General features: G+C 41.9%; 2 protein-coding genes across 2 annotated transcripts; one reads left to right on the top strand and one right to left on the bottom strand.

Annotated features, from left to right (window-relative positions):
* Nucleotides 1-1,168: 1,168 nt before the first annotated feature.
* On the top strand, nucleotides 1,169-6,825 carry NMS (neuromedin S; the record flags this gene model as incomplete). Its single annotated transcript, XM_083855224.1, has 7 exons — nucleotides 1,169-1,241; nucleotides 1,359-1,414; nucleotides 1,686-1,736; nucleotides 2,837-2,896; nucleotides 5,358-5,393; nucleotides 5,764-5,805; nucleotides 6,787-6,825. The coding sequence occupies 7 exons, from the start codon at nucleotides 1,169-1,171 to the stop codon at nucleotides 6,823-6,825; spliced, it is 357 nt and encodes a 118-aa protein (XP_083711350.1).
* Nucleotides 6,826-14,866: 8,041 nt separating this feature from the next.
* On the bottom strand, nucleotides 14,867-15,286 carry LOC310906161 (histone H2A-like; the record flags this gene model as incomplete). The annotated part of the gene is made up of 1 exon (XM_083855223.1): nucleotides 14,867-15,286. One exon carries the CDS (start codon nucleotides 15,284-15,286, stop codon nucleotides 14,867-14,869), a length of 420 nt encoding a protein of 139 aa, XP_083711349.1.
* Between the last annotated feature and the right edge of the window lie 3,294 nt (nucleotides 15,287-18,580).

Genomic DNA, 18,580 nt, shown 5'->3' with positions numbered 1-18,580 from the left:
CAGCCATCTTTCCCAGGGGAAGGAACAAAGGGTGAACTAATGGTGCTGGGGTCACTCGGGTGCTCCAGTGCCTTTTTACATGCTCAGGACACACAGCTGTGTAGCTGACAAAGTCAAAGAAGTCTGGCTCCCCTTTTCTTTGTGAGAAAGCAGGTGTGTCTCCTCCCTGACTGTTCTGAGATGCTCCCACAGTCTTGCCATCAGGAACAGTCCTGCCATCATCCTTTTAGTGTGCAGCACAGCCATTGAGGGACATTATGAGATGAGGTGGGATGCTGTGACAATAATACCTTTTGCAGCCTTTTATGTCTCATATCCCACACTGGAGCCATTGTTTCCCAAGCACATCTAATACACAGAATCATAGAATAGTTAGGATTGGAAGGGATTATGTAGTTCCAAGCCTGCTGTGTTAGAAGTTGGACAACTGAATATGTATTTGCTTCAGCAGGCCCAAAGTCTATTAAATAAAAGATTTCGGGCGGACTCTCCCTTTCTAAGTCTGTGATCTGATTAGAAAGCATTGCTCTTAGAACTTGCACAGAGAAAACCAGGAGTTTTCCACAGTTAAACTCAATGATTAAATCAGGAAGAAAAGAGAATCACTTTCTGTTGAGAGCAGATCTATATCTTTTCTATAGCTGTACCTACTATGAAAGAATTAAGAGGTGGATGACTTTCTTAATTTCATGTGAAAGTAAATGTAGTAAAATGGGACTTGTTCAATATGAAAGTTCACAACCCTTCTAATTAGAAAGCAAACTTTATTTCCCGAGCTGCCATGAGGAGAATCAGGAGAAACAATTTCCAAACATTCAGCAAGCCCTACTACAAAACTGAGTTTTCCGTTGCTCCGTCACTTGACCAGGCAGAACATCTTCTTCTCTCACTCTTTTTTCTCTCGGTCATCCCTTCTAGAGAAGCAGTTTTGACGGCGGGTTCTCGGGGGTGAAGAACGGGGTCCCTGTGCTGGTTTCTGTCAGAGCGGGCCGAGCCGCGGGGCGCGGGGGCGGCGGCGCTTGTCCGGCAGCGACACCGACAGCGACAGCGACAGCGACAGCGGGAGCGGCGCTCGGGACCGCCCCGGCGCCCATTGGCTCGGCGGCTCCACGGGGGGCTCGGCGGGTCCCATAAAGGCTCCGGTCCGCTCGGCCATCCCCGCCCCGCCATGCCCTCGCCGCCGCCCGCCCTGCCCTGGCTCCTGGCCGCCTGCTGCCTCTGCGCCCTCCCGCGGGGCTCAGGTACGTCCCGGCACAGGGGGGCGGCGGGAACGCCAGGGGACCCGTGGGAAGGGTCGGCTCCTCTAGAGCCTGGCCGGGCTCCGTAGCATCCCAACACAGCCGTGTCCCGTCCCGCAGGGTTCCCGCAGCCTTTCTCGCGCCACCGGGACGGTGTGGAGCTGCCCCCAAACGAGGTACGTCTGTCACCGCCGGCTGACAGCGATGCGAGCTGGACAGGTAGGGCAGGGACGGGGAAGGTGCGAAACGAGGCTCGTCTGTGGCAGGGAAATGAGGAAGGAACAGGTCCGGGCAGGGCTGTGGAGTGTAGCAGGGTGCAGAATAGGACGTCTGGGTGAGCTAAAGATGGACGGGATAATAACAAGCCAGTCACAACTTCCCGAGCAAAAACACGGGTCGGAAGGTATGATAGACACACTGTTAATGTCTGTTCTTTACTTTTAAAAGCAACTGGCACTGTGTTTCAGTGAGTGGATGGAGATGTCCGATCAACCCCAGGTAACTTGACTCCTGTAATGTGTTTGATCTGCTGATCAATCTCTCTTCCAGACATACTAATTGTCCTGTATAACCTGGAGCATCGATGTCTGCAGGTGGCTGCCTCCAGCAGCTCTGGAAATCAGAGCCAGTTTGTTGGTGTATGTGCCCTCCTCCTTGTGAAGCTAATGCAGACCTAAAGAACAGCACTTTTTTTTTCCCTTTCTTGCCATGCCAGTAGTAGCTAATACTGAAGCAAGAAGTGCTGGACAGTTCTGCCGATTTAAAGGTCCTGTTTGGTCCTGGCTTGGTGCTTGGTGGGTGGATGGTTTTTTCTGGGGTGCTCAGAGGAGAGTGGGGCAAGGGGAAGTTTTCACAGATCATTTCTGCTGGCTCAAGGCTTACAAACACTTAAAAAGAAAAAGTCAGTATGTGAAAGATCAGCTGCACTGCATTTAATATCGAGCCCAAAGGCCATTTCCAAAGCAGGGAGGAAAATATTTGCAGGATCAGGAAGTATTTGGAATTTTTGAACATTTTGTGCTTATTTTTTTCTTTCTGAAATGTTAAGGTTTTGTGAACCAAAACTTGTAGAAAACACTTCCCGGAGCCTGTTTTTCAAGTGTCTTACCCCTCACTTCCTTTGAAGCTGTAGTTCTCATCTAATGTGATTGCATGCATAAGCAAATCCCTGTCCTGTGGCAATGAGTATGGGACAGTGTATTTCAGTATATGATTAAAGATTATAGTGTTGATTGTCAGAAAGGCTTGTAGGTGAAATGAGCATAGATTGATCATGCCACAAACCAAACCCATCTCTAGAAAAATTAGCATAGAAAAATGTATTTTAAATACAAGAGGTTGATTTCGATCTCTTTATAGCTCCAGACTGTATTGACGACAGTTGTATTGTGTGTAGTCTCCTCTCAAACAAAAGAGTAATTTTTCAGCTCATAATAGCATCAGTAGGTTTTCCCCTGCTCAGAGTGTTTTTAGTGAACTGTGCTCAATCTAAATTGATCTGGGATCAGAATCAAGGCTGTTTTCTATCAAACCATTTACACCATGTTCTCCCAGTAAATGTATTAAAGTATTGTTTGTTTTATTTTTTTTTTTTTCAGATGTCCAGCACTGTTTTGGATCTCTGTTATTCCATATTCAACAGCATGCATAAAAATGAGGTAAGGTATAATTGCTTGTTCTATTTCAAACACTCCCTTCTTAAACTTAGAAAGCAACCACTCCACGACCAACTTTTTGACATTTCTCTCCAAACAATAATGTATAATCTAATACTGTAATGGTTTAAGAGATGTAGGAGGGTATATAAAAGATTTTCTTCTTGTTAGTAGTTTGCATGTAATTCCGAGTTATTTTAAATTATTTGTATGAAACTGCTGTTTTTCACCAATTCAGAGCTCAAGAACCAAAACGTCCACTTACAGTCAGTCAGTATTTTAACCTGACTCTCAGTTTTGAATAACACAGGGTTAAATACACTAAAAATATACATAACATTGGATCAATAGTATACCTTAGATTATGCTGAACATGGAGGTGTATGAGTTGCTTTCCTCATTTTAATACTCTATTTGCATTTGGGTTTATTTTGTGATTCTGATTCAGAGTAAAGAGATTAAGTTGAGGAGTTATTGAGTATAGCTCTTTTTTGTTGGTGCAGTCATATAAGGACCCACCTCAATGTTGGTTCTGCTTTATTTCACTTTTTTATTATCACCATTTCATTAAGAGCCTTTTCCATAAAATTCACTCAGCCCCTGGGTATATGCTAAAAAGGCCAATTTATTTGTGGAAGCCGAGTCCTCTGTTGTTTCAAATCAGGAGCAGATCCTTCAAGACAATAATAGAAAGTATTTTGAAATGCATTTCAATATCTCTTCTTGCCAGTGTCTTTAATTTATTACAATTCCAAGCATGCTTTTCTGAAGCAGTCACAAAAGTCCATAATACTGAAGCTGATTGTATAAAAAATTCTAGCATTTCAGTTTTAAATGTCTAATAAATGTTTGTGAATTCACTATTGACTCTTATGCTTCCACAGCTTAACCAATGAAGGAATATCCAGAATCATCTGATTGCTTTGAACAGAGTCCTATTCCTGGTTACCATTTTAGTTACTAACTTTGCAAAACATTATGTGCCCTCAAGACTGGAAGCTGAATCTCATACAATACCCTTTCAAAAAATATGGGCTACACATCTGAAATAAGATTTCTAGGTGTGGTCTGAGTAAAGCAGCTGATAAAATAAATATGGGAAATATGGGAAAAGAACTATGTGAAGTTTTACCCAGCTAATCAAATCTCATATTACATGAATTTCTACTTTCTTAGCCCACAAGGAATCTTGAGAAGATACTACAAACATGAGTCTGTATGTAGTGAACCCAAGGAAACGGTTATGAAATCCTACTGTTAGCTGAATTTAACTTTCTACATTATCCTATCAATGTCCAATCACTTCACTGTGTTTTGGAAATTTCCACCCCAAAGGTATTTAGAAGCTCAATTTTACAATATTTCTTCCACATAGGAATCTCTCACCTGTTATAAATTAATTAGGATAGTTGAAACTGCTGAATCATGAGCCAATCTCTATCTTTGTTTGCTGTGTAATAATCATATCAGAACAAAGGTAGCATCCATATTGTCTCTCTGTAGACATACATTCATATTGTCTCCTCCTTTGCATCCTTTAAAGCACATTGATTGAACAAGCATTCTTTCCTTCCCTAGTAGCCCTGTAAGTTTATAGCCCTGTAAGTTGATGTCAGCTGCTCTATAAATTGTTGTCTTGCAGCTTGAACCAAAGAAATCCTCTTCTCATACTCTGAACCATGATTCCCTGTTTCTTGCTTGTCTTTTAAATTCCTTCTCTGCAGTTTCCCATCCACATGCTTTCCTGTGTTCTCACCCTGTCTTCACATTCTTGCCCATTACATGTGTTTGTTTTTCAAGCCCACTCCAGGTAACTAAACCCACTCACTGATACAACTGTGGCTGCGGCACACAGTCATCCCATTCCTGGCTGGCTGGGAACATACAACCTGGCAGCTGTGTCATGGGCAGGAGGGCTCCCAAACCAGGCGGCAGGTTCAGGGCTGGATCATATGTTGAATTTAGTCTCCTCACAGAAAGTCATGGGCAAAATTTTTATTCCTTGCAGTAAGGCTGAGTAGAAAAATGAGCCATTTTCTGAAGGATAAAGAGTGCAGGAGAAGGCTTAAACTCTGCAATCTTTCCTGGGTTAAAACCAAGGGCAGTCTGAAAGGCAAAGAGCAGCCCCATTTTAACAAGGTAAGAGCTGTCAGTACAATTCAAGCCTGAGGAGTGGAGCTCCAGGCTGAGCTCTGCTTCACCCCGCAGAGCAAGGCTGCTCTTTGCTGTACAAAGCAGGGGGAGCCTGTATTGAATGATGGTAATGAACAGAGTAACTTCCAGGCAAGACTTCACATCAATCTGTAAAAAAAATCAGTTTGCTGCTGTTCTTACACCTGTCTGTGATAAGTGTAAGGTTATCGCTCTTCTCACACCAAGTGTACCAACCTCATCAGTAATAGAGGGTCACCATAACAAACCAAAATGTGCCGGCATCTTCATTAATTACAGTGTCCACTTGCAGGAATCACAGATTGCTTCTGCAAAGTTTACAAAGAAGGTATGTGAATGTGAAGACAAGCAGTGGCAGTAGCAGTGGATAGGGAAGTATGACCCTTTCCTTGTTTCTTTTAAAGTCAGCTTGCGTTTTTCAGTGGTTGGGAAGTGATCTGTGCTGACCCTGCTTACACCCTACGTGTAAAGCTTTCTTTTATATCTTTTCTAAACACTGTGAATCTTTAATTATGGTAACCTAGTCCTTCAGGCATTATTTTTAATCAGCATTCCAAATGAATGGGCAATGGGGACTATCAACATCTTGTTTGCATGCTGCTGAAAAGGGCCACAGATTACCGATATTCTGATACTGGCAACAGATCTATGGAAATGAGTTTAAAATATTTTGTTATTGTTTGTGTTTGATTTTCTAGGACAGTCATGGAAATCTGGGGCGGCCTTTCTTCCTTTTCAGGGTATATGAATCTCTTTGTTTTAAAGATTTTGAATCTCAGACATTCTTATATGTTCATAGATGGGCAGCTGTTTCACAAATTCTTGCTGCAGTTGTTTTGAATAGAGGCCAAATATCCCTTGCTTGAAAGCTAGGGAGCCATTTGCTCAAAAAGCTCTGGTTTGACTAAAAGACGACAAGATAATGAGATCTGGGGTACTGGTGGATTAAACACTTACTTTTGTTTGAAGATTTGCCTCTGCAAATGTTTTATCTTGAGCCAAATCATCCATGTGGCCTATATCTCTGAGACTGTCAAGGTGCACTGATGCTAAATAAATTAGATCAAACATGTGCCTCAGCTGAGTGTCCACCTGGTCTGAGAGGTCTGCTCAGGAAGCAAAGTCACACTGCATAACAGTGAAAAGCCAAAGCAAAATTATCCTAATTTCTCTCACATTTTTCACCCATTGGCTTGCTGAGCTATGATATAGTCTAATGCCCAGTGTGCTGGGTTAGACACACTCTGATTAGCACCAAACTAATTTTTAGGAATATCTTCAACACGTTAAAAAAAAATAAATTAAAAATACTGTAAAGTAGGTTATGTTAGGTAATCAGAGTACCATTCAGCTGTCATTTATGCTTAATTTCAAGTTATTTGTTATTTCAAGTGTGTTCATCTAGGTTCTTTCAGTGCTGGCATTTACATGCTGTTTCTTAGGCATGTGCCTATACTACCCCAATGAATTTAGACCCAATCCTGAACGAGAATAATTAAAGCCAGAATGTTTAGCTTTTTGGGCAGAGGCTGAATGAAAATTTCTCATATTCAAAGGCATAACCCACCCTGCATGGATCCTCCTGGTATTTGACATGTTGCTTTAAAGAAAATCTTGCAGCAGTTTATACAGTATCCTGTCTGCATGGTGGGGATGTATTTTGGTGTGCTTATAAGTCTATATCTATTGCTTTACAATCATCTAATTATTATGTTTTTCAGCCTCGAAATGGAAGAACTATTGAAGGCAGTGGTAAGTAGGCAACCAAAAGTGTTAAGAATTTCTTCTGCCTTTTCACTAATGATGAGCCTTATGACAAAATAAGGTACTGGGAAGCATTACAAACCTAGATACACACATTTCATAGGGCCACTAAGAGTTGTCTTGACAGAAATGTAAGGTTTTTTCATGCTCAGAGACTTAGAGTGCAGACTAAGTCTGCAGACTAAGTCTCCCTCGACAGAGGGATGGTTTTCTTCGTCTTGCTTCCATACTCTAAAATAAGGTCAGCAAGGTTACAACATGGTAGAAAGAGAACTGCGTGAGAAGAAAAGATTCATGTTTGAATACAAATAACAGATTTGTGTGCTTTTCTAAACTTTCAAATACCTAAATTTTCTAGTTTTAGAATCTGAAACTATTTAATTTCTAGCTTTGAAAAGAACCAGATGTACAGAACTGAGTACAAAGCCATATTCAGATCAACATCTCAAAATAAAATATAATACTGTGTTAATTTGTTTCAGAATACCGTGGAATGTGATGTTCATGGATTCATTTACCAGCTTGGTGACTTGGTTTACAAAAAGGAAAGAGACTTCCTATTGCACTGGCTGTCTGTTATGTGACTCAGTTGTCTGGAATTTGCTGTTCCATGTAATAAATTTGCAATCAGTAATTATTTTTGTTGTCCTTTTTTTATTTAAGCCCATGCTAGGCTTCCTTAGGCTATAGTGTAGCATTGCCTCATGCCAGCTGTAATCAAAGGAAATCAATCATCTCAATATCAACAATTTTGAAATGCAAGAGTGAATTTTATAACATCTTCTTTAATAGGGTCATAAATGATAAGCTTGTTCTTTTGACTAGATAATATATTTCCCAATTATTTCAGAATAGGCATCCTGAACAACACTAAAAATCATCATGGACATTTTAATGATTTATTTTGAGTAACTAAATGCTTGAACGTGATAATTCATGAATCCAAAGCACTTTGAAAGGAGAGGAACAAGTACTGCTGCTACATATGGATGTTATTTGATCAGATGATGTATTTTTTTCAGCCTTGACTTACTGGCTATCATAAAGCACAAATGAGGCACTTTTGAGAAATATTCTGAACATCTGCCCTTTTTTTCCTGAAATCATACATTTGAAAATGTAGTGCAGCTGATTGTGCTTGCACTATATGGAGTATTTTGGTAAGTGGAGATGTTTACAGGGACAAAACTTTAAGTACTAAGCAGTTACTTCCTTATAAAATTGAGGGTCTGGGGCTGCAAAGTAAAATTGAGGACACAATGAGGCTGCAATTCCTGAACATAGCATTGATTTCCTCAAGCCCTTTGTTATCCCTCCTCTTTAGCTACTATGGCATAGTACTCTTTTGGTTATGCTGGCACAGCTGCATGTGAACCAGATTTGGAGACACCTTTGTCTTTAAAAACAAACCCCGAGATACCTGTGTTTTGATGTTTTGTGGGATTTTTTGTGGGGTTTTATCTGGATAAGTTCCCAGTTTGGGTGGTGTTAACAGAAGTTTGGCTGGCCATTAGAGGGAAAGGATGAATTGTTTGGCAATTGTTGACTGCATCTAAGGCAGAGTACTCAGTTTGGAGCCTCAGAATACAGGAAGGCCATGGAAAAAGTGAAGATGACCTCCAAGGTGGTGAGAACTCTATCACTCGTCCTTGAGGAGATGCAAGGGCAACTGGGCTGGTCTAGCCCGGAGGAGGATGCCTTCAGGAGAATCCAATAGACCCTCCAGTGTATATGAGGGTTATCAAGGCGATCTCTGTTGTTCAGTGTGTTGTCAAATCCTGTAGGAAATTATTAGCCCTTGGAAAGACTACCAAAGGGATGCTAGCTCCTCTGGCTTCTCAGGTATCTGGAACCAGATAGGATGTCCCTCTGGAAGGAACAACTAAGCCAAATACAAGTGGTGTGGATGCACTCTGGCAATGCAAATAAATTAGAGATAATGGTTACAAAAGCACTGTGATGGCACTTCTGTCTTGTTTCATTTCAGAGACCAAAGCTGAAAAGTATCAAATTTTGCTCAGTTCTACATCAGTATTTGTACTGGTATTGGCTGGGATAGAGTTAATTTTCTTCATAGCAGCTTTTATGATGCTGTGTTTTAGAGCTGTGACCAAAACAGCATTGACAACACAAGGATATTTTAGCTATTGCTGAGCAGGGCTTGCACAATCTCAAGACCTGTTTCCCACCCCACCAGTGAGGTGGCTGGGGGTGCACAAGCAGTTGGGAGGTGACACAGCCGGGACAGCTGACACAACTGCTGAAGGGATATCCCTTCACTATATGCCATCATGCTCTGCAATCAAAGTTGGGGAGGAGAAAGGGACAGACACACAGATACACCTCTTCAGAGTGATGGTGTTTGTCTTCCCAAGTCACAATTAGGCGTGATGGAGCCTGACTTTTCTGGAGATGGCAAAGCAGTAAAGCAGTGAATGAATTCCTTGTTCTGCTTTTCCTTACCTATTAAACTGTCTTTATCTCAGCCGATAGCTTTGCTCACTTTTACCCTTTCAATTACCTCCCCATCCTGCTGGGGGAAGTAAACAAGATGGTTGAGGTTAAACTGAAGCAGTACTGTACCACAGGCAACTCGTGCTCTCACAGTCAGTAAAGGCTTCCTTCACCCACAGGAGGTTTCAAGAATAACATCTATTTGAGCCTTGAAATTTAAATAACGTTGATAAATAGGCGGTAATTTGCAGGTGAGAACCCCTCTATCTGTAGTAACTATGGCTCCTCTGTAAGAAGCACAGAAGAGCTTGTTCATTGCTCAGTGAAAATCCTTGCTCTCTGGAGCAATTCAAATATCACCTGTGAACAGGAGAAATTACTAATAGAGAAATGCAAAGGTCATCTCTGGCCTGAAACTCTTTCTGAATATCTCACTGCAAAACTCACAGCAGAAATTCAGGACTGCAGACACAGGTGACAACAATTAGAAGCACAGAAATATTTTTGCAAGAAAAAGAGGTGAAAGCTCAGTTCTCACTGTCAGGCAGAGAAGAGACAAATCAAAGAGTTTCAAGACAAGATATACAAAGTATTGAGTGTGTTTAGAAGAGTAAAATGGGTACTTATCCATCCTCATGGGTACTTATCCATCCTCATCATGAAAAGCTGCAAGGAGGGATGTTCAATTACACTGAGAAGCAACGTGTTTCAGCTGCAAAGGGGAAATTCTTGTAGTACTTAACTCCTGAAACCAGTTGCCAAGGCTTAGAGCATGTGGTTAAGAATAGCTTCCTGAACTCTTGGAAAGGCAGGAATGTTCAGGAGTGCACACCTTCGTGCCGCTTAACTTGAGTCAAAATTCACTTCAGGCTGGCCTAGGACCTTAAAAGCCTGGCCTGCTGGAGCTGGGCTCAGCAAGGCGCTGCTCGGCAGAGCGCACAGCGAGGGACCTGGAAATGCACTCGTCTGCAGGGGAGCAAGTGCAGCCCGGCCTCACGACATGCTGCTCACCAAAGAGAGCACGAAGCACAAGAGGAAAACCTTCTTGGTGTTTTACTTCCCTCTCTCTGGTCCCTTCGTGATCTTGTGCCTTGGACAGCCTCACTCCCTTCTCAGCTCCCACAGGGAAGAGCTCACTTACTAAATCTTCAGGTGACGGCAAGCTGGGAGGGATGGCAATGCTGCAGGATAAAGTCAGTGTTCAGAATGACCTTGCCAAAGATACATATGGAAAAAAATATGTATAGCACACTGAGGATGAAAGGAAGTGATTGCACATAGTGAAGAATAATCAATTGCAACTTTGCAGGAAAGGGGATGAGTAACTCCCCTTTTGAGTCAAATATAGTGTTGAGGAGAACACAACAAAATACAATGTGGAATAAATAGGAAACTGTAGACACTGCTACATAGGAGGTGTAGCATTGCTGAATATAGTTAAGACTTCATGTAGAGCAATACAGGAGAAGAAAGAGGGGAAAAGCCAGCAAAGAGAAAGGCAGAGGTCAAGGAAAGTTGGAACTCTGAATGAAGTGGGGTTGATTTGCAAGAAGGCAAGTGTGAAGAGAGGAATGATAAAACGCTTCATTTTAAATTCACCATTCCTTGACAGCATTCATCAATGCCTGTGTTTACTTATTTGCTGGGATTTTAGAGTTGAGCTGTGATCCCAGGATGTCTACTGGTTTCTTATGTGGAGATCACTCTTAAGACTTACTTACCTGTTCCAGACAACTCCTATATTGCAACTGCCATCCCTCTGCCTTATTAAACAGGGTAGAAACATATCTTTCACTGGGCTGGACTGCATAAACAGTCTTTATTGTTCTGATAGATTTCTGCACTGAACAACTAGCAGGAGCCACTAAGTTTACTTCAGTCATTTCTGGATCAACTTTTTCCAGTGTACAAAAACAAAAATGTGACTGATTTTATAGCAGGTTATGAATCGTCATCTAAAATTTTGACATTTCTCTGGTGCAAAGAACCTTGCACACCAAACACCACCTCCCTGTTAGCCCTCAACCTGCTGAAAGATCAGTAGAGGAAATCTTAATGACAACATAAGGCAAACTTGATGGAAAAGTATTCTGGATATATTTACTACAAAGCTTCTGCACCCAGGGATTACTACACAGCCATTCAAATAGTAACTGCTGGATTATGACACTGAAAGATGTGTACACATAAATACAGGCTTCTGGAGTACAGCTGTCTAAACATCAACCAGAAAAATACCTAAACATGGACTAGAACTTCCAGCAGAAAATGCAAAAATGTAGAACATGTGTTAACTGACCTCAGAGCACCCAGAGGCAACCATATGTGATTCATCCAAAAAGAAGCAAAATTCAGGAGCCTCATTCAATATAGCACCAAAGTCATATTTTCTCTCATGACTCTGCTGTGAACTGATGTGCCATAGCCACCTACCCTGCTAGGCAGCACGGCCTCTCCAGGAGCTTCACCAGAGACTCTGCTACATGAAAAACCACCAAAAATAGCCTTTGATTATCAGTAGTCTTATATGACATATTTTCCTTCATTTTCACATCTCTGTATAGTCTGCATAGTTCCACGGACTATGTATAATCTCGGATTATAACCCAAATTCAGTACTCTGTGACTTTCAAAAGAGCAGCACTTGATTTCCAAGGGGACAACGGTGTTTAGGAATTGCAATATTGGAACCCGTCAGCAGAGGGCAACGCCAGCATCAAACTTGGGATGTTCAAAGCAGAGGCACTCTGGGCCCTACCCTTCTCTACCGTGCGTTGGGCTTGACCAGCTCAGGTAGTGAATGAGTTCAGCCCTTGTGCTCATCAAGACAAGACTCTCCGAGGCCATAACTTGGGATGTTTCCTCTCCTTACAAAGAAAGTGAAGGTGACGGAAGATATCAAGCTTATAAACACATAAATCTCAGTGCAGGGTGAACTACAAGCACTCTGCGCAACTGAAACATCTGTCAACAGTATCCAGTCCTCTAGACAGGTAAAAGAAGAAGAGTTTTTCCAGGCATCATTTCACCCCCAAGCTTCCATCTGCCCACCACTTCATTGAATTGTGGAGTACCATGTACACGCATTCTCTAATGGGTGTTATTGAAGACATCTATTTTCCTTGACGCCCTGATGCCATGGCATAACTGAGTTAGGAAAGTAACACCACATCAAGATAAATGCGTTTTGCAGCATTGGTAACAAGAGAGATGCCAGAGGAGCTGTGTTTTGAATGGGTTTTTTTGCTTTGATTTGTAACTTAGTCACATACCAGCCTCTGCTACAGGTGACTGAGCTAAGTTGAAACCAAGAGCATAAAACATGAGAACTAGTTACGTGCAAAAGTACCATGCAATTAATGTCTCCTTTCATCAGAGTAAATGAGCACTTTGGTGATCAAGAGAACAAGTAAAATTATTTCTATTGTATGTTTGCAGAGGCTGTCCTATACTGTGCTACATGAACGAAAGTTTTTATCAAAATTTCATTAGAATGACCTAGGGGTATGATTTCCATACTTACCAAGCACTTTATTGAACGGGGCAAACCTGTGGGTATGAAGCTAAGCATCTTCACTACTAAGATAACACCTATCTTCCCCCTTTGTGGAAAAAGGGTATGGTCACTTAGCCTGAGTGTTTGGCTATGATACCCTGTGCATTTCTGTTCAAAATCACCCAGAGTGCCTATTAATCAACCTGGATCCAACCCCAACTTTCCAAGGAAGCCAGGTGTTCATTGTCTGAATATTTGTCTGAACTTGTTCCCAATGCCTACGTTAGAACAAATAATGGCATGAATGACCACATGAGACCAGTAATATTTGTTGAGAGTTTACCTTATATTCAAATAAGAGACTTTATTCTTGAAAAAAACTTATCTTCTGATTACATGAATGCATCATTATTTATCAGTGCAATTAGTGCTACTCCAGTGCTATTTAAGTACTCCTCAGAATGTGTTTTGAAAACCGGGTGCCAAAACCGAGATTGGCATTTTTCCCCTCTCAGAGTGGCAACGCCTCTAAGAAAAAAAAAACAAACCAAACCACCCCCCCCCCAAAAAAAAAACCAAAAACAAACAAAAAACAAACACAAAACCAAAACAACCCCAAAAAACAAAAGCAACAAACAAAACCAACCCCCATAACAAACCAACTTTTATGATTGTTCTACTCCCAGGTTTCTGAGGATCTATAATTTCACTGCTGATGTGTTGTAAGGCAGCAGTGAAGTGCCATAACTGTGTTTATTTCCTCTTATTTCCTCTTCAGCAGCAGAACATTTGATCTGTTGGTGGCCCCTTACCAGGGCTGGTTCAAAGCTTAATGAGCTGCATTAACTTTTAACAAGTGTTGCGGAAGAAAGAACGTCTAGAAAATATCAGTAGTGCTGTTGTGCAAATAATGGGACAGCAGGTATAAATGCACAGCCAGAAGAGCTAGAAATGCTCTTGCTTGATAAACTTTATAGTGTAAACAAAAGAGTAACATCCAGTTCTTCCTGCCACAAAGGGAATTATTCTTTGCTTGATTCTATTGTGAAATGCTACCTCACACAAATTTTACATTTGCTTCCTGCTGACATTTACGCTGCCCTATCCTTCATGGTCTGTATCTCTCTTTCATTCTATTTTTACAGCATTTTCATCTCCATTCTCACATTTCACAGTTTCTCACCACTTCAGAAATACTTCTCTCAACAACTTCTACTTGACCCTTTCCTCCTCCTGTTGCCCCAGCACAGAGTGTCCTGATACAGAGGAAAAAGGCAGTGAATAGGCTCTGAGGAAGGACAAGCTATAAAGCAGATACCAGGGCAAGTTTCCTTTGAGAGGACCTGCTGCTTGTTAATTTCAGTCAAAGTAAGTTAAACGCCCCTGAATATGGAAGAGCTTTTTGGGGTTTTTTGATATAAAAATGACTATTAAAAATTATAGATCCATAGAGGAAAACCAACAGACTTTGGAGGGGAGAAGAGGGGTAGACACCTTCTCAAGTTCTTGAGAACTTTGTACAATGAAAAAACATTGAATTTGTCATCTGTGTTAAGAGAGAAGACATGGTTCCACAAGTTTCTGCATTTTTTGTCCTAAAAGAGACTTAGTCTAATGATGGACCAGTCTAAGGAGAAGATGCTCACTACAGTTTCATGAGCAATAAGGCTTTAAAAGACACAGGGTTACTAACATCTAAAACAGTTAAACAACCTCTGAGGCACTGAACTAATTGCACCATGAATCTGTGCTAGATGGAAGAAAAGTCCACAAGAATAGCACTGGGTCTTGACTTCTCTTCCTGTTTCACAATGCTTACCTGCAACATTTTCAAAAGTAAGTGTGTACTGGACTTTTTAAAAAGTTATTCAGGTGGCATGCTAGGCTATTTTTTTAATTTTATTTTTTCTGTTCTTCCATCCATGAGAAAAAAGGAGATCAGTGTCGTATTCTAGAAACTTTATTACACACTTTAAAAATGCCTTAGAATTAGCAGGCAAAAATGCTTGACAAAGTAGTAAACACATACAAATTAGTGGTATTGAGCCCCATCATCCATAAGGGCACGGACCCAGAAAAAGCAAGTTTCATTGGCCACCACCATAGTCTTGAGAAGAAGCAACATTTCCAACAGTTTTCTTCGGAAGGAGCTGAGGACGGATATTTGGCATAACCCCACCTTGAGGAATGGTCACACAGGCAAAGAACTTGTTCAGCTCATCATCATTGCTCACAGCCAGCTGAATGTGCCTGGGCAAAATCCTCGTCTTCTTGTTTTCCTGTGCAGCATTCCCTGCCAGCTCCAGGACCTCAGCTGCCATGTACTCCATCACGGCAGCCAGGTAGATGGCAGCTGCAGAACCAATCCTATGAGCATACTTCCCTCTTCTGAGGAGCCTATAGATACGACCCACAGGGAACTGCAGACCTGCCTTGGCTGATTTGCTTCTCTTTAAGGCACTTCCAGGGTTGCCAGACACTGCTTGGTTTTTTCCATGTCCAGACATTCTGACAGGCAAGCAGACACAGAGGGCTGGAGGTCTTCAAAATACTTGGGTGCTTGGACTACAGCTAATGGATAGCAAGAGGAAGCAACAGCAAGGTCAGTTCTGCTCTTCCACATCAAGGAGAAAGTTCATTCTTTTCTTGAGAAAAGAGCTCACCACACACCACAGTTCATCAAGAGCAGAGCTAAAATTTTAACTGTTATTACCCTTTTACAGCCTGCCTTTTAGGAGAAGGATCTCATTGCAAAGCCTGGCAAGGGTTATTGACGCTAGATATGAAGGGCTCAAAAGAAGAGAAGCTATTCTCTGCTGCTAAGAAAGTATTTGGTATCAAGGCACATTGGGTCTTCAGGCAAGATTTTTTTTTTAACACCACAAGTGTTACCTCACAGCTAATTTAAGGCCTGTCTCTTCTTCCAAGAACAATCTGCATTACAACTTCTTCTACTATCAGGTTACAACTTTCCTCCATTTTACATCTAAAAATGGAAAAATTCTTGCAGCCCACAGCTTGTTATGCCCAAAATACTCCAGAGCATTTTCATACAGAGCTTTAAATTAACTTCCCAAGTGGTATTCTCTGACTTTTATGGGAACACTTCTGGAGATCTTCTGTACCAGGAAAAGGATGAATTGATTTGGATGAGCACAATGCAGACTAAAGAACAGAAATTACCATCTACTTTTTAATGATGAAGGAAATTCAGCCCAGCTAGAATATTCTTATTCTACTCTGAAGTAGAGTAGCAAACCTACTCAATTAAATAACACTTCTAGTCTTTAAGTAAATAGGACAGTTAACTTCCAGCCCAGCTGTTTGCAACACACAGGAACACCCATCACTACATTAATATGTAGGAGTTTTACAGAGAGGTTTAACTATTTAAGAAAAAACTGAATAAGCTTTGAGAAGAAGGTGAAAAAAAGTAAACATTAAAAAAAATCCCAGCCCCTAACAAAATCCAAGCAAACCAAGCCCTTATAGCTCCTTATCCCTATTACAAGACAACATTTTTTCTAAGTTAACTCACAGTACAGTCATACTGGGCAATAGAGGCACCTAACTTACAAAAAAAAAAAAAAAAAAAAACCAAAAAACAAACCAAAAAAACCAAAACAAAACCGAAGCCCACAACCCCAAATCACCCACAATACATTATAAATAAAATAAATACATTACCTTCAAAAAATCTTATTTTGTCCTAGTCTGCACCTTGCTGCAACCTGCACTCAACCACAGACAAACCACACAATACCTCTACTCCAGGCCCAGAACCTTTTTATTAGCAACTTTGTCTCCTCCTCAGCAGGTCACCTGGATAATTAATCAGTCATTTACGCACGTGCTTCATCTTCCTTCACCTAACCCCTGATTTGGGGCAAAATAAAGAAATACATTACAGCTGCTCAGAAGCAAATTTGTTGGGGTGAAGGGGAAGGAGGCAGACTGTCTCCAAGGGCCAAACCATAGCTACATTTCAGTCTCACTATGATACTGCCAGTTCTCATCCACTCTGGCTGGAATATTTCTGTCTGTATGCTAAAAACACTCCTCCCTGCTGAAGCTTGATAAAAAAGTACATAGAGAAAATGGGCTTTGTAAATATATATTTTAGTTCGGGGGGAGGGGGAAACTGTGTTTTGCTTTAGATGTGTCCTGGGCAGAGTAATGCTTGGTTCGCATTGTGTCTGAGTCCCACCAAGTGATGTGATGGGGCTGCTCCTAAGATTTAGGCTTCTGCCCCCTCTTCTGGTAACTCTGTCCCAGATAGGGCTGAGTTTACTGTGGTTTTGGTGCTGAGTGCTTAGCTAGTTCCTCTTAGTTCACCTGGGCAAAAATCTCACCTCAGGCAAAGGAATATTTTTGAGCACCCTTTAAAGAAATGAGTGCTCGCTTCCTCCTCATGCTCTTTCTATGTTTGTTTTCTGCCATTCAAAGTAGTTTCCAACCAGCATTATACATGAGCCATGGGTGTGAACAGTATTTCAGCCACAGAAGATGACTATTTAAAGCAGAGGGTACTCCTGGAAACCCAGGCTCTGGCAAAATACTCAGACAACAACACTGTCATGAACAGTTCAGCCTTTGGTTCTGCCTGCCAGACACCAACTATGGGTCAGAGCCTCACAGCACCTGTATGTGTGGCACTCACTCACTTTTCCTACAAGGATGAGCATTTAGTCTAAGCTGAGTGAGGCTGAGTTTCCTGCCACCTCGGGGCATTGAACAACCAGTATGGGGTGCCCTTTGCACATCCAAATGCTCACCATAAAGACTGATGTCCTCTCAAAGCACAGCCATCTGTTTCTTCTAATGCGGAAGCAGAAAAGGTGGCCGTGCCTTCCCTTCAGTAACCCGGACTTAGCATGGGGAAAGTGGCCAGCCCACTGCAGAGTAACTGGCTGTTTAGGAGATGCCTATGACCTTATAACATGTGGAAATGGGACTTCTAAATTTTCATTTCAGGCCCTTGCCAGAGCCGAGACAGTCCTTCCTCCACATGCCAAACACACTCTTACAGCCTGCTGGCAGGTCCTTTAGGGCTCTTTTATGGGGACTGAGATTTAGGTGGGTATGCTATCCATTAGGCTAGAGCATAAAAGGAGAGGAAGGGAGGCAGGAGCAGGTCTTCTTCCCTCTGCTCTGTGTCTTTGGGAAGCAAGCTGAAAAGATCTGCTCAGTTCTTTGAAAGGGCAGACCTAGGGGGCTGTTGTATGGAATGGGGTGTGATCCCAAATGGATTGGGGTCACCATATTCAACACACTTCTCAGTGCTTTGTGAGTGATACTTTAACACAGACTCAAAACTAAAATAAAAGTAACTATCAAGAGACAAATTTCTGTTAATATCAGTTGGCTGTGATTGGATCATAACAACAATACAAGTACAGCTGATTACGCCTAATAAGAATAGACAATATAGGCTTGATTGCTGCTTTTAAAAAAGGCCAAAAAAAAAACCAACAAAAAAACCCCCAAAACCAAACAACAGATCAGGGAAAGAAAATAAGACGATAAACCAGTGGGGAAACAAAGCAGAGTATGAAATGCAAACAGATTTTAAAAAAGGCTTAGTGAAGTGGAAGGAAAAGTTACGGGGAATCACAGAAAAAGCCTGGAAGGGACCACAGTGAGCCATCCGTCCAACTCCCTGCCCAAGCACGGCTGGATGGGGCTGGAGCAACCTGCTTTACTGGAAGGTGTCCTGCACCGGGCACGGGATTTGCGATCCTTAGGGCGCCTTTCAGCCCCAACACTCCGCGGCCCCTCCCCAGGGCCCGTGCGGGCCGAGG

The sequence above is a fragment of the Zosterops lateralis genome (assembly GCF_965231275.1).
Source record: "Zosterops lateralis genome assembly, chromosome: 2".
Classification (NCBI taxonomy): domain Eukaryota; kingdom Metazoa; phylum Chordata; class Aves; order Passeriformes; family Zosteropidae; genus Zosterops; species Zosterops lateralis.
The sequence above is the reverse complement of the archived record's forward strand: the minus strand, read 5'-3'. Positions and strand labels throughout refer to the sequence as shown.